The 16,688-nt window shown below is 34.9% G+C and overlaps 1 protein-coding gene across 4 annotated transcripts in view; it reads right to left on the reverse strand.

The window, feature by feature from the left end:
* The window catches only part of COL11A1 (collagen type XI alpha 1 chain), a 139,537-nt gene that overhangs the window by 38,665 nt on the left and 84,184 nt on the right, over positions 1–16,688 (reverse strand). For all 4 annotated transcript variants that reach the window (XM_067001898.1, XM_067001899.1, XM_013186558.3 and 1 more), the window contains 10 exons: positions 16,183–16,236; positions 13,865–13,909; positions 13,663–13,716; positions 13,523–13,567; positions 10,819–10,872; positions 10,157–10,210; positions 6,467–6,520; positions 5,444–5,551; positions 5,035–5,124; positions 4,705–4,758 (listed from right to left, as the gene is read on the reverse strand). In XM_067001898.1, the coding sequence (XP_066857999.1) occupies positions 4,705–4,758; positions 5,035–5,124; positions 5,444–5,551; positions 6,467–6,520; positions 10,157–10,210; positions 10,819–10,872; positions 13,523–13,567; positions 13,663–13,716; positions 13,865–13,909; positions 16,183–16,236 (612 nt within the window). The remainder of the gene's footprint in view (positions 1–4,704; positions 4,759–5,034; positions 5,125–5,443; positions 5,552–6,466; positions 6,521–10,156; positions 10,211–10,818; positions 10,873–13,522; positions 13,568–13,662; positions 13,717–13,864; positions 13,910–16,182; positions 16,237–16,688) is intronic.

Here is a 16,688-nt window from a genome sequence, read left to right on the forward strand (position 1 = left end):
CTCATCAGTAGAATGCAAGAATAGAGAGGAAAAAATAGAAGGGAAAGTAACTCATGGATCTTTCTTACATTAGACAGCAGACACTACCAGTGGCCACAGTTTCTAGTAGCTCTTTTTACTAGGCCAACTTTTCACTTGCATTTTTGCATCACTTTTATTTGCCGTGCTTAAATTCCACATGAGGCATGAACAGAAAGTTTGCATTCTGTTTTCAAGGATCCTCTTATTTCTTTGTGAGAATGGCTGTGTAGCCTCTGATCAAAGTAAAACACATTAAATTATAGTCACAACTCAGAAAAGTATTTTATGTTTAGGTCACTTCCACTATGAAATAATCATATTACCAAACTCCCTGTTAACCTGTGATCTTTCAGGGCTACTTACATCTTTGCATCTTCTTTTCTCATCTTTTTATCAATTTGTGGCTTTTTTTATTTTTAATAAAAACCTCTGAAGAATGGAAGTGAATGAAATGCTTTGTCATATATTTCTCTTATACAGACTATAAGCTCATTAGTGACTGTTTTTATCTTGCCTTCTGTGGAGAGATATGTAATTATAGATTCGTATACATTATGTGGACATAACAGTACTATTTACTGATTGTTAACAAAATGCTCAACAAGAGAACATTCCCATGACTGAAAAATTTCATCAGATAGAGGAAGATAGCTCTATACAGTTCAATGCTGATAACTGGGTAGCCTTTAGGTGGCAAATTCTGGTCCAATTTGGGTATCCTATCCCTAAATTGGCTAATGAAAAATGACTGCTTGACATTCCAAGGAGCTTTCTCTCATCAGAATTCATCATTCCATACAGTAGTGTGAGAAAGGAATAAAACAAACGGAGGATGAAGACAGCAGATAAGAGAGAACTGTTAAAAAAGAAACCAACAACAACAAAACAAAAAAAAGGAAAAAAAAAGCTCTGAAGTGCATTCATGCATCTCTCTCTTTTGTCCAAATCCCTCTAAGCACGGTAATTGGCATGCACAGTATTTGGAGCAGTCATTTGTTTGGTATGCTCGCAGATGGATGTGCTAGCCAAATAAATCGTATAATTGACCATATATGCTAGTTAGAAGCAATTGGTATTGGCAGGGAATTGGAGGAAAATCACTCAGTGGCATGAACTCTCTTCCTCTTATAAATGGCAAATGAAGGTTCCATTATAATTACACTTCTGCGTGTACCCTCTATTGGCTAAAAATAGATGGGAAAATATTTTAGGACTACTTAATGTTCACAGTCTGCTATGAAATGTTGGGGAAAAAAACAAGCTTTTGCGGTTTAATTATGGTGCTTGCAGACGTACAGAAAACTGGTATTAAGGGCATCTATGCATCTTATTCACTGAAAAACAATTTCAAAACAAGAAGTTAGTAATTAAAGATGAAATAGGAGAAAAAAACACCACTGGATTTCTGGAGTACTTTCAGGTCAGTTTGGTGCTGTTTCTGCCTCAAGAGGCCTGTTTTGCACAACAGTAAACTCAAAGTAAATTTGTCAGAAAAAATATTTTTCCTTCAAGCTCTTTCCACTTTGCCCATTATTTCTGCTACAACTATATATATTTCTCAAAAAACAAAACAAAACAAACAAAAAAAAAAACCTTGCAAATAATTCTGAGCTTCCTACGTGACTCTTTTATGACTTAGCAGGATGTGTGGCCCCAAAGGCATGAATTTGTAAAATGAGTCAGTTGGTACTGTGCTCCTGATACCCATGCTCTGTGTGTTTCTGGAGTAAACTTCACACTGACTCTACTCTGACAGTGAACTCCTATTAGCTGGCGTGTATTGCAAGGGCTCCTGGAATTTATTAGAAGGGCTCCTGGAATTTCTCTTCCAAATTAGTTTCACATGAAAGGAATACAGTTCATGAGCTCCAAGAGAGCTCCATGATATGAACCAAAACATGGTAAGTAGGAATGATAAAGATGTTCACCTCAAAAAGACACTGGTGTTCTAAACTAAAACACTAACAGACATACTCTATATGTAGAAAAACAGGGAACATTTGAATTTATGTTCAAACACAGGTATATCAAAATATGGACAACCATCATGAAACAGGGTATATGTTTTTTCCTCACTGCCTTTCATGACGCATATATATGAGAAACTATGATAGTTCTGACACAGTTAATGTGTGGACATCCTGTCTAGGAAAGTGAAGTGTGCTGAAATGTCAGGTATGCTTGAGCTGTCTGGTTACTGCATGCTTTTAAGAGTTCTAGTTCATTGTACCTGAGCTAACCATCCACTTGAGAGGTTAGTCCAGCCTTACGGCATCCCTTAACAAAAAATGATAACACGACCTTTAGTTTGAAGACACTATTTTGGCCTATGCTTTCTTGATTTTGTTTCATCTTTTCTTCTAACAGTTCAGGTTCTTCAGATATAGTGGAGCAGTCATCCCTTTCGACTCTCCCTTTTAGCTTCCATTGCATTCCTAGTTATCTTCTTTTGATGCCTTTTGAGAATGTACATGTACTGCATTTTGTTAAGAACATCACAAACATATATTGATTTAAAGAACAGAAGCTTAAAGGCATAAGTAATTCAATACTTCATTTTAAGAATTAAAATTTTAGGAGTTAAAATTAAGAATTAAAGCTTAAATGTGTGCTATAGTAGATCTTTGGGGTGGTGGGTTTTTTTTCCTCCCTGTTTAATGCATTCTAATCCCAGTATGAATTGTAAGGGTATCTGAGAGCTTTGTTACTGAAATACATAAAATTTCAGCTCCTCTATTACTTTTTTGCCTAATAGGAATAGCTGTGCTGACTTTTTTTTTTTTTCCCCCACTTCAGTTGCACTGAATGGAAGAGAGAAATGAGTTGACAAGATGGTTGTCAAAATCTACACAGTTTGTGTTTGAGGATGAGTGTACCATTTACATCCAGTGCATCCCTGTAGAAGTTCCTTGTATGAAAATAACAGAGAACAGGCAACTTTAAGCAAGTATCCTATTTCAAGTACTTTCAGTGAAAGCCTACTACAAATTGCAATGAAAGAGGCAGCAGATATATATATAGTAGTAGTCCAAACATGAAAAAAAATCTAAATATAAACAACTGTTGAGCACAGGACCATCTAGAAAAAACAAAACAAAATAAAACAAAACTACTCATGCTACCTAAGAATTATTTACGATTTTTGAGAAATAAGTACATAACCCTGCTTTTCTATCATAATCATAAAATGAATACCAACTATAACACAAAAAGTTGGCAAATAGATTTTTATACCTATGTTAAGCTTAGGGTGTACAGAACAAATATAACTGCATGACAAGTAGTTAAATTCTAAAGATTTTACGCAGTGTCATTAGCCAAACAAAAATAATTTGTAAAAGTTTCACTGAGCCTGTCTCTAGACATGGTCCACACAAGACCATATAGTGAAGACAAAGTCATCAAAGCAATGGATGGTTTTTGGTCATCTTATCCTCTACAATTATTAATAATTGTATAATGCACCATTAAAAAAATATTTATAGTACAGTATTTTTAGTAGGCCATTCTTACATTCTTGCATGATCTATTTTCCCATGGTTTTGAATGGGAGATTTACAATTACATATTAATTTTTTTCCAAAATAAGATCATTTTTGCCATGTTTATTATACGTTCTCAAAGTTCTTAAGCTTACTCTACAACTTTTCCTGTTTTCTGCAGAATATAAACTTTCATCTGAAAAATATTTTTTCAATGAAGATGTTGTGGCACAAATAATGCTTTGCAACAATAACGTCTGCTTTCTTACCATTTACTGCACCAATTTCAAAGCACCTCAAAATAGAATTGAAATATGCTCCCTTCTTTAATTGTGTTGAGGTCTCCAAACATAGGGTGAAAAATTTCAGTAGGTTCTGAGAAAATTGTCTTCAGACTTGTTTTTTTAAGATAATAAATAAATTAAAAAATGTAGAATAGTTGTGGAAAGAGATAAATTATGTGACGTTTCCTAACTACAAAGAAATTACTGGAGATGAGTATCAATAAAACATTCTGGTATCCTAGTCTAAATTAAAAAAAAAAAGTTTCACAATAAGTTAAAATGAATCTTACACTCTGTCTGGTGTTTGGTTTAAAAGATTAGATATAATAATAAGGGCACAAAAATGGTGATGTAACATTTTTAAATGCTAGCTTAGGCAATGCAGAACACCAGCAGTATGTTTAACTTTATTTGGGTCAACTGTATGAGTAAACTTCATTTATACAAAGGGAGTATAGCATGAGTCCAATATCTGTATCCAATATCTTTCCACTACAGAAAATCTCTTACATCTCAACAACTTGTGTAAGTGGAGAGTATTGACCAACAAATGCATTTCATATCTACTGTTAGCAGAAGACTTCAAATATTCACAATCTTCACGTTCCTCAAGGTATAGGTTTATTAGTACGAGCAATTAGCAGAAAACAGTTACTGATCACTTTGAATGACATACATCTGTTTCCTGTTTTACAGACTGTGTTGGTGTAGATGTAGAGTTTAGTGACAGAGTTTAATGGTGGATTTGACAGTGCTAGGTTAAATGTTGGACTAGATGACCTCAGAGATCTTTTCCAACCTAAATGATTCTATGATTGTGTGAATCTATGATGAAAACATCACAACATGTGTAGAAGAAAAAAGGTTACTTTGTGTAATATTGTTCACATTTCCATGCAGTTATTATGTTTACTTACAACTGGGCCAGGTGGGCCTTGTGGACCTTCCCCTCCTTTTAGACCAGCTGGACCCTAAAAATTAGAAAAATGCTTATTACTTACACTGGAAAATTCAAGAGTTATTTTTGCAACATATGGAATAGGAAAAATGTAAAAATCCAGAGACAAACAGCTGAATAAATTCCTTTCTGGTTATAAAGCCAATGATATTTAACAACGTTGGATTCTTGATGTCTTTTTGACTACTGTATTCATTTTTAAACACAGTAGAAGGTTCCATGAAATAAGAGGGTTAATACATTATTCTCATTTATTTACAAACTATTTTTCGTAGTGCTTATATTATACCTGAGCTCCTGGAAGGCCTCTCTCTCCAGGGAAACCACGAAGACCTGCTGGTCCATCTTTCCCAGGAATACCTTGAGGGCCTGGGTCACCCTTGAAAACATTACATTTTGATTAAACAAAAAATATTTATAATGTTGATGTTCATCATATCCACAGTAAATGTGTGGTATATATTTGCTTATTTTTTATTATAAAAATGCTAATTATTGGCTCAAAATAATTTTAATTATTTCAGTAGAAGCAGAAACAACTCTAAAATTGGAATCTTTCAGCCTTCAAAATCCTTCTGTGGGAAATGTGTCAATAATACATCCTGGTTTTATTCTGTGTGTTATATATTATAATTTAACATGAGTCTATTGGCAATTTATCTGCCCCTTCCAATTTGTTTCCCAAAGCCACATCATACCTTAGCACCTTCTTTTCCTGCTGCACCTGGGAGGCCTTGTTCACCTGGTGGGCCAGGAGGACCCGGATGACCTCTTTCACCAATTGGGCCAGTCTCACCAGTAGGACCCTAAGCACAAAGGTAAAACCTCAGTCATCTCAAGATATTTAATGTCTTTAAGGGGTACAGATTCTTATTATCCAGCTGCTCTGAGTGTATGTTACAAAATATCGCCATTGGTGAGCATACATTCCTCACCTTCCCCTTCAGACAAAGCTGACTTACAAAATAACTTTGTCCTATAAAATAAATCTTGCATTGCATTTTGCCTGCAGACATGTCTGTACAGCTTCCACAGATTGAAAACCTGACCTTGCTCCTTAGGCAATGAAGCTTAAAACACAGTGCATTTCTACATATGGGAGGAGGTTACAAAAAGGACATGTAAGGGAAATCCATGTACTATGTTTGTCTTAAAACACTGTCTGTACAGTTGCTTTTCTGAATAATATGAATTGAAAAGTAAGAGAGTTGAAAGATATCTCTTCAGATTCACTAGCAGAAAATTTTCACTGAGGGAATTACCTAAAAAAAAGCCCATGCAATCCAAATACCTGATTTTACTGCAAATAAATAAGATTAGATAAATTAAATTTTAATAGTGAAACTCTCAACAGTCTAAAAATGACTGGAATTTGGCCTCTGACAATACTGCCACATAATGTCTTGTTCTTTCTAAGCTATTTCACATTAGAGATCTCAGTCAGCATTCTTGACTTCTGCAAACCTTCAAATTCACAATTACATGAAGAATGCTCAAAAAAAAAATCCAACATTTGCATATTTTGTGGAATCACTGATGATCACTATGTATAATACTAAGTAATTAGAAGTTTCTAAAATTGTTATGTATATTTTGTTACCAAAGTTAAGATAACCATTGTTATCTTTTAATACAACAAAAATAACTGCCTTATGCACTAGCCATAATATAACCCTTCAAAAACGACTTTTTGAAGTTAGGTATGAAATTAAATGATGTACCTGAGGGCCAACAACCCCACCAGGACCAGGAGGACCAGTTTTTCCTTGAAAACCCTGTGAAATAATCATAAAATACTATGTTACCTAGAACAAGATATAGAAGAGCAAAGTTCAGATCTGTGCTGAAGAAGAAAAACAGAGATTCCATGTCAGAGGGTCTTCTCTTCAAGAAATAAAAATTAGAAACTTTTTTTTTTTCCTGTGTATACTTAGAAGTGAAGTACTGATTAATCTTTCCTAGTTCTATCAGTTCCAATCTCTATGAGGTCGTACAGTAGTAAAAATACCAGTCAGTTTTACAGATCTCTCTAGGTAAACTTGATTGGGGGAGTCTCAATACATAAGTGATGCAGCTATAAGACAGCTGAAAATACATTTTTACATATTTATATTACGAATCATAAAGCTAGATATATAAATGCTTCTTAAAGAAAGACACAGATGTTGGATTAAGTTGTGTGGGCAATACTGCTGTATAACATCTAACCCCTGCCTAACAGCCTGTATCTGCCTCCTACCCTGCTCACCTGTGTAAAAACAAAGGTGTCATTTGGCTCGTATTTTTTAGAAACGTTGGGCCCTGCTCAGCATTCCTCAGGGTGCAGTCTCGCTGACAGGTTCCCAATTCCATCAGATCCAGTTTAACCTTTTTTTTTTTTTTTTTTTTTTTTTAAATCTTCCTCAAACTGATTCTCTTCTTGCTGCAAGCCAGTTGTTATCATGGTTCAGTTTGGCCTGTAGCTATTTAGGCATTCTCTCTCAGACCTTTGAAATGATCCAGATTAAAAACAAATACAAAATTCCTTTGCTCTACTTGCTGAAAATTAAAACTGCTACAGGCTGAATCATTCATGTGTCCCCTCCTTTACTTTGTCAAAACTTCGTCTGAAGCCTATTGTAAAAGAAAGATAAGGGAGCGTTGAATGTTGCCTATTTCTTGAAAACAACTTAAGACTTGCTATTTCCCAGGTTTGCAGAACGCATTGATATTTTGCAGTATACTCAAAGATTCCTGATGCTAATGATAGTCTTACTGCCGTGCTTTTTCTTTTGTGTCAAAAATGTATCAATTCCTACAGGTGCAGATTTGTAAAACAAGTAATAAGCAAAAGAGATTTCAGCAGCAAATATCCAAGATGACCTGAACACCCCATGGGTTCATCTAAAATAATAAAAATGTAGTAAAAAATTTACACCAGTGTCTCATGCATGTGCTTGTACCTAATTACTCTTTTTTTTTTTTAAATTTTATGTGAAAGACAATATAAAGAAACTGAGTTTCTTGTAGTGAGAAGGTCCTTGATTAATTCTAATTGATGAAACAGCTAGTACATTTCTATTTTGTCCTTTCATAGACACAAAACACTAAATTCTATTGTAACACCCAGCAATCTAAAGAGCTCTGCAGCTGATGCCTCCCACCAATCTGTGATCAATAACTGAAACGGATAATAATTTCTAAAGAGGAACTAGCTTTATATTGGTTTACAGTATCTAGGTTATTCCTACATCTATGTTCCAAATTAATTATAACATTACCATTCCTGTCTCAGCAAACAACGGCAGTTCTTCAGAGAAGCATATGGCTTACTGGGGGAAGAAGCAGTATCCTTATTTTCACTAATATTTACCTCAGTTGCTGTCAACGTACAGCTCTTAGTCCACAAACAAACTGCAATCCAGGAATTTTGCTCACGAATTTTTTAAGGCTGAGCATGTTTCTTAGCCTGATTGCTAAAATGCCTACATGCACCATTGAACTTTAATGAGACACATAAATGAGAAACAGAATTCTAAGACCCTGATTTAACCAGTGAGGTCAATGAATGTTTTCTGATTTATACATTTTTTAAAAAAATCAGAAATGGAAATCTTCTTGGAAAAAAGAAAGTCAACGAATCTACTTTCTATTTAGTTTGTTTTTTAAAATCTGTTTTTGTACAAAAAGATATCTGTGAGAATCCATGGGGAAAATACATTTAAACTAATTCCTGCTAATAAGCTGTGTTTGTGCCTGAGTTACTCAAATGTTATATCATTTTAACCCTACTAAACCCAAAAGATATAAAATTAGAGTACCATCGTACAATGACATAGTCCGTAGTTTTATTGTATTTTGCATCTTCCATTTCTAGTAATGAGTGAAATGAAAAACCATGGAATCATAGAATGGTTGAGTCCCATGGAGCCTCTGAAAATCATTGGTCCAAGTCCCCTGCTCAAACAGGGTCACCTAGAGACCATTGCCCAGGACCATGTCCAGATGGCTTTTGAAGATCTCCAGGAAGGGAGACCCTACAACCTCTCTGGGCAACCTTTGCCAGTGCTTGGTCATCCTCATAGTAAAAAAGTGCTTCCTGATGCACAGATGTAACTTCTTGTGTTTAATTTGTGCCCATTGCTTCTTTTCCTGTCACTGGGCAAAACTGAAAAGAACCTGGCTCCATTTTCTTGACACCCTCTCTTCAGGTATACATTGGTAAGATCTGCCCTGAGCCTTCCCTTTTCTAGGCTAAACAGTACCAGCTGTAGAATATATATGCAAATAAATATATTTGTTTCTTTACTATTTTCAAATAAAATGTTCAATACAAACCCAAAGTTTTCTCAACAAATCTGCATCCATTTAAATTCATTTTGACAAGCAAAACACAACTTGGACAATTGTATGCAATTCCAAATGCAAACTAATGTTAATTTTGACCCCACCAAATGACCTTCCTACAAGAATACGTGTCAAATTGTGAGTTTGAAGTCACTGAAAAAGAACAAATAAGCAGTCAATAGTGTTTCTCTCCCATGAAACAAACAAACAAACAAACAAAAAACCACTACCATCATTGCAAAGCAATGGCATTAAAATGTCAGAGGAAAATACAGTTTTTCAGAATGATGTGTCACTCCAAGGTCTGTGCTCCCACTTCCAGCAGTGGAAGTGACTCAGCACTCACTTCCAGATTCCCAGTGAAGATGGAATTCCAAACACATTCATCATGATGAGAACATTTCTCTCTAATCTCACTTAATTCTTTCTCTAGCTCTGGAAAAACCAAGTAATAATTTTATTTTAATTTCAGTGGGAGATAAGTCAGGTTTTGGCACTACAGAAATATATACATATTAATAATTCCATTAAAAATTTTATATGTTACTTTAAAAATTTTGCTTCCAAGATGTACTTATGAAGATTTTTAGGGGAATTGCATAGAATATAATTTCAAAATTGAACTCTTTTTTCACAGGTTGAATCATTCCTGATAGCACTTTCCAAAGCTGTTGACTTTCGAGTTTCCCATCTGTTTAGCATTACTTAGTAATACTTTATTATGCCATGTTACATGACATTCAATCAGAAAAGATGATATAGTGATCGAAGATGATACAGTGGTTGCCTGACAAATCTTTACTAAATTTGAGATCTGAGTATTAATTTTTTCTACTTCTATTGACTAGTTAAGCACATTGTGATGTTACTAACTGAGCAGAGCAAAGAATAATCTCACTTTTGTAGTATGGAAACAAAATAAAGCTTTCTTATGCCTAAACTACTAAACCATAAGAAAACTACAGTTACCTTCTAGTCCCAGCCTCTTCCCCTTTTGTCTGTTCTCTCTGTTTCTTTAGTTTTGGTCACACTATAATGTCCTTAAGAGGTTTGCAACACTAGCACAGTAGAGTTCATTTACTCACAGTTTCACCCCGCTGTCCTGGATGCCCAGGCAAGCCATCTTTTCCAGGTGGCCCCTGAAATTGTAAAATACATAAATAATTTCTTAGACATCCTTAATACTGAAAAAAGCATATGATTAGCTGTAAGAATCTCTGTTGTCTCTCACTCTCTCTCTGTTATAAAAATAACAATCATATGGGTGAAAAAATCATAGGTGGTCTGATGCTTTTGTACTTCATGTGAGCAGAAGCACACTAAAAGAGCAATATGACTACTTCGGGCTGCAGCTCAAATGTGTAACATATGTGTCTGCTACTAATGAATGTCTCCTTCCTCTTCATTTTTTCCTCAATTGATCAACTGTTAAAAGGAAATATACACTAGCAGAGTAGTATTTTGCTTAAACTCAGCTTGTCACCTGGACTTTGACATCAACATACTAGAGAATTTCCAGTTTAATATATTATGCTGAATCGACATGAGCTGCCGTGATGATGACTCATCTACCATTTTAAATATGAGTGAGTTCTTGTCTTAGCCTTAAAGCTCCACAAGCATGGGGGAAATTTTCCTATCAGTAGGAAAACATCTCTTAAATAAACCTTCAAACATTACCTGCAAAATCATTATATGAAAAATAACACTCTCATTATTATACCTACTTATTTTAGAATATACTTACTGGAGGTCCTTTTGGTCCAGGAAATCCAACAGGTCCCTGAGGCCCTTGTGGTCCCTAGTATAAGGGCAACCAAACAGGCAAAGTTTTACTCCAACTGCCATGACACTTAAAAGTTTGCTTCAATTATAAAATATATGAACTCTGTAGATAATATATGGTTGTAAGTCTAAAGTCTTATCTACATTGCCATGAATATTGGTAGCAACAATTCACTTGCATAGACTGAAAGTAAGACTAGCTCTGTAGGAATGCAGTAAGAAAAAAGAAAAATTGCTTATATGAAGTATGTCTGTGTTTAACCCCTGAAATTATGCTTAATAAAGTAGGAGTTAGCTGTGAGTAAGAAACATTGTTTTCTATGTTGCATAAAGCATAGGAATTCATTCATGCTCTGGTGGTCTATTAACTGAATCCAACATTCATCATTGGTAGTTCTTTCACTCTGATAATATTTCAAGCTATTTAGATAACAGTTCAAATTTCCAAATAGAATAAGCTTTCCATAGTTACCAGAGACGAAGGACAACATTCATGATTTCATGAATAGTAGTTGAAATACATGAAAAAAATATGATGTATGACAATTTTATTTATGTAGTTTTGTATATACATATATATATGGAGAGAAAATTTTCATGCAGCATGGCTTTACAAATCTTGTGAAAGATGATCATACGAGTTAGTACATTGTATATGTGTATTTACAAGCATATATGTGTAATATGTACACAGGCCTACGTGTCCACATAAATCTGTGGTCATATATATTTACACAAATTGCTGTCTTACATGACTGTTTCTAAAGTTGTCGCCAAACAAGACAGAGGCAAACTTTTAAAATTCATTGCTGACATGTTGAAAGTGACTGTCAGCTTATTAAAAGATTTTGTCCTTTTTAGTTTTTAGTGTGCAAAATCAGAGTAGCAACCTGAAAAGCCCTATTTATTCTACATGGTCCCAAAGCAGAGAGCCATGTACCCTAGTCATACAGTGCAAGACTTATCCTACTCTACTTGATATACGATGTGTGGTTTTGCTACAGCATCAGCTGTCAAAATATGTTAGTAAATTTTGTTTGAAGTTTGATGCAAAAGACCTGAAGCAGGAGGTCACGTCTCCCAAATTATGCTACTCTTTAGCTCCTCTGATAAAGTGCTGGCTGTTTCCAAGTTCCATAAGCCTCATTCATTAGAGCCCAGGCTCACAGCCAGAGCATGGCAGCCTCCTGCACTACATGAAGCAGTATGCGAATGTAACCGAGGGAGAGGTCCCTTTTGCCCAACCTGGAGATTTTGTCCTTAAGTGAATCTTATTCTAGGGTAGACCTTGATTAGACTCTAATAATAAATCTGAGTCAACTGAGAAGTGCTAAGCAAAGCGGGAAATCCTTGTGACCTTACTGCACTATCTTTCTCATAAATTCTCTACGTATTTTGACTCTCACATCTTGAGGCTTTTTAATGAAAGATTTACATACTTTTTATTGACAGTATGGCTTGCAGATTTCAAGCTACTACACTGATGGATTATGTGAGAAAAAGCACTAGAATATTAACAGCATGTTATTAAAGTTACTTTTTTTTTTTTTTCACGGAGTTTCATTTTAGCAGTAGCCACACAGAATGGATTATATAATATTTACATGTCTGGTACCTGGAATAGTCTCAGCTGAGTAGAAATGCCAGTTTTATTTCTTGGCTGACATTCACCCCTATTGGGAAGCAAATAGATACCTCACATGTATTACACAAGTGACATAATATGTGGTGTTCTGTGGTACCTCATCTCTTTGCTCTAATCAATTTCTCTCTGGGATGCTTTCATCTTGGATTGATCTGCTCGTTGTTTCAACACCTGTTGGAGTTGTTAGCAAACCCCTGCTTCAGCTCTGCTCTTCAGCTCCTGGTAGCCTGCCTCAGATGTTCCTCCTCAGCGTAAAATAATGTACAGTTCCTTTTACGGACTATGCCTTGTTCTTATATCCAGCACGCTACTTAACTTATTACTCGTTTGAATCCCAGTTTCCTGCCCCGGCATCTCTCTTCCTTGCCACATCATTCCTGTTTCACCCAAACTTTGCTACCCACATTCCACTTGAAACACTGTCATTTGCCTGATATACAGGTACAAACCTGATCTATTAATATCAATTTTCTATTTCCTGCTGTGTGATGGTCTGACTGCATATTGGGTTTGTGTATTGATGAATAACAGAGTAGCAAGCAGAAAACTATTTTAACAAGCACAATAGGCTTTCTCAAGCATGCAGAAAGTAGTTTGAAGGGAATTCTTAGAACAACAAAAAAAAATCAGCTGTTTCAGCAAAGAATCTTCTCAAGATGGCTTGAATGATTTGTAAAAACAAGTATCATGCTACGGTAAATAAGCTATTCTTAAGAGCATAGACTGATAGTCCAACTGTAATTTGCATGGATATAATGCAAAGCGTGTATGAATTCTCTGTGCCCTATTTATACAAAACTGAGCTACAGATAGAAGAAGCTTTCAGCAAACTTGAGCTTCCCCATTCCTAACTTTGTGAAAAGCAGTATCATTAGAACTGATGTTTTGCCAGTTCTGGTTACTGTGGTCCAAGAAGGGTAAATACATAAGAAGGAAAACTAAAAATAAACCAACTCTCCCACACCCAAACCGTACTCCTATACAGTGGGGAAAGACATGCATATAAATAGCTTTCACATACCCTTTCACCTGGTGGGCCAGGAGGACCGTCATTGCCTGCAGTACCCTAGAAAGAAAAAATAGTATGTTCAAAGGTTAAACCTCTATTTTCTTTAAAAGAAACAGCCTGCAGCCGACTTACATTGTGTGGCTGACAATTACCTTTGGACCTGGTTTGCCAGTTGGACCTCTTGGACCTCTTGAGCCTCTTGGACCCTGTCAATTAAAAAAAAAAAAAAAAAAAAGATACACTTAGTGATAATTGTTGAATTCTGTAATGACTTCAGATCAAAATAATTCTTCACAGTATAGTAGAGGCAATTAATATAGAAAAGCCTCGAAGTTGCAAAACAAAAGTACATACTGTTGGTCCTCGTTGTCCCCTTGGGCCTGGTTTGCCATGTAATCCCTGTAAAGAAAAGTTCACAGAAATCATCTTAGCGAACCCCATATTTGAGAGATAATGTTTTCTACTGAAGTGGGGGTAAAGTGCAACTCTCTTATGTTTAAACATTATTTTAAGTATCTACTTCTCATTTTAATTTACAGAACCATGGCCCTTTATAAAATTGTCTTTCTGAGTTCATTGAGACTTGTAGTCAAACACACTAAATTTGCCTTGGAGACAGATTCTGTCATAGGCATTAGAACATTTTAAACTATTTTAAGATAATAGAGAAGATGCCACACAACAGAGTACCTCTGCAATAGTCTAAAGGACTTGGCATAATTTCCAATGTAGTAATAGTCTTGAAGACAGAATTCCCATTTTCCCATGAACAGTTCCACAGGCTAATGTTGAAAACAAAGGGTAATCCTCTCTCTTCATATATATGTATGTATGAAGAGAGAGGAGATATATATATATAAAAAACAGAAATAGGGACTGTAATACCTACCAGGATTCTGCACATTTGCACAGAGGTAATACAGAAGTTGTCAGAATGTTAGCCATTAATTTTTTTGCTGCAGTATACCCCCTAATCTTACTGAACAGATTCCTTTCTTTAGGCTCGGTGTTAGGTTAATATTGCTGTGCATTCTAATGAAAGGAAGCTTAACATTCAACAGTATTATTCAGGTAGAAAAAAAACTTGATGACTGGTACTTTCTATTCTCTGTGGTAAACACAACAGCAACAGTAAAGCAGCTGAGACGTTCTAGCATAAAGCTTGCTCTTATTGAAAATGAATTAAATGCACACAGCTGTTTTCTTGAGGTGTTCTTGGTTTTGTGTGTTTTTTTTTCTTTTTTTTTTTTTTTACATTGATCTTATTTACTTATTAAAATAAAAATTATGTGTTGTTCTTATAATGCTACATAGCTAGTGAACTTCTCAGGGACAATTACTGTCTTATTACCAGTGTGTGGTAGAATATCACAGAATGATTTGCTGTTAAGCAAGACTCATAATACTTCACATTACAAAAACAAAACAAAACAAAAAAACCACAACATACATTTATTGTTGTCTTATTGATGATCAGCATAATACCAAAGTATATTTGCAATTCAGTATTAATTAGGTCATTAGAACCCTAGCTGAATTAAAAACTTTATGAAAGCCTGATAATGGATCAATATAATTATATTTTCATAATTTTAAGTTTGTTCTTTGATGTGTTATCATTTTTCTTTTTTTCTTTTTTTTTTAATTAAATCTGATATCCTGATTACCAGTCATGTCCCATTTTGTCCAACAAGGATGACCTGAGCATTGTTATACTGCTTTGCTGTCCATAACAACATATCCTAGCTAAAATAACACAAGAAAAATCTAAAGCATAGATAAATAATGCAATTGGATTTCATGTATTTTATCTAAAAATCATGAATTCCTGCTTGTTTTCATGTGCAAATTAAAATGGCTTCTTAAGAACAATAATGATATACATTACTTCAGTTTGACTTAAAGCCTTGTTAAGCTGATCGTTTCTATGACCCATCCTCTCACTTCTGTTAATTTTATCAGGTTTCTAACAACATGTTCTGCTATATTCAGTTAAGCTTTAGAGACAGCACTACAGTTTTCTTTCAAATCTGCATTTCATTTTTAGTTAGAAGAATACACCTAACAGATTTTCCCTCACCAGCTTCCAATAAACAAAGCAACAAAATCTGTCATTTTGCATCTATTTGTTAATAGCATATGTTCTTCATGTTGTCTGGTATGCATTGTTGTTTTTTTTTAAAGCTCAGCCTATAAAAAAATTGTGGTAAATCAGAATGCTTATGAAATACATGTTGAATTTCCTTGAGGGTAAATTGCATGGTAGTATGTTAATTCATGGGATACAGGAAAACAGTCCTTGCAAGATCACTCAGCTATACTCTTAAATCACATGCTCAAAGGTGATTTCTTTTCTCTTTCCAACGTATAATTATGGTAGCATACCCAACAAGAAAGTGTCTCAGTTCCTGTATGCTTAGATTAATACCTTAAAGAGTGAGAAGTAGTGTCTCAGTATGTCCTGTTTTACATAACTGTAGAGATTCATCTTAAGAGTGAAAAGCCTGTTTTTATAGTTCCTTAGATAACAGAATCATAGAATATCTCGAGTTGGAAGGGACCCATAAGGATCATCAAGTCCAACTCCAATAGCTTATACCTCTATTTTTCACTGACTTCCCATAGCACTGAGTACAAAAAGATAATTGTCATGAAATTAAGAATTATCATACCCTTGCACCTTTCTCTCCATTGGCACCCGGAAATCCTGGGAAACCAGTTGAGCCCTAAATAAAAAATCAATACAAATATCAGAAAATATCAAAACCAAAACTGTAGTATAACCAGCATTTAATTCATATGTAAAACACACCTCCAAAACGATGAACATTTTACATCATGTCAAATTTGCAAGCGTGGCAGCTCTGATGAATAGCTGCAAATTAACTTACTGTAATGCCTCAAGTTCAGAATGCATTAAGAAACATTAATGCATAGAATGGACATTATTTGTCATATTAGACAATCTTCATTAAATCTGCATCAGTTTTTAACGGTAGGAAAGAAAAGATCATTAACAGCCCACTAGAAATAACTGTATCATAACAAAGAGAAATAAACAAGGCCTTGCTACCTCACAGTACAATAATTCTCTTACAAAATAACTGCATTCAAAGCAATTGCAAAGTGTTGCCACATCTCAACAGTGGTTCTTTATTCACTTTACTGAGCTGTAAAT

The sequence above is a fragment of the Anser cygnoides genome, chromosome 8 (genome assembly GCF_040182565.1).
Source record: "Anser cygnoides isolate HZ-2024a breed goose chromosome 8, Taihu_goose_T2T_genome, whole genome shotgun sequence".
In the NCBI taxonomy this organism is placed as follows: Eukaryota; Metazoa; Chordata; class Aves; order Anseriformes; family Anatidae; genus Anser; species Anser cygnoides.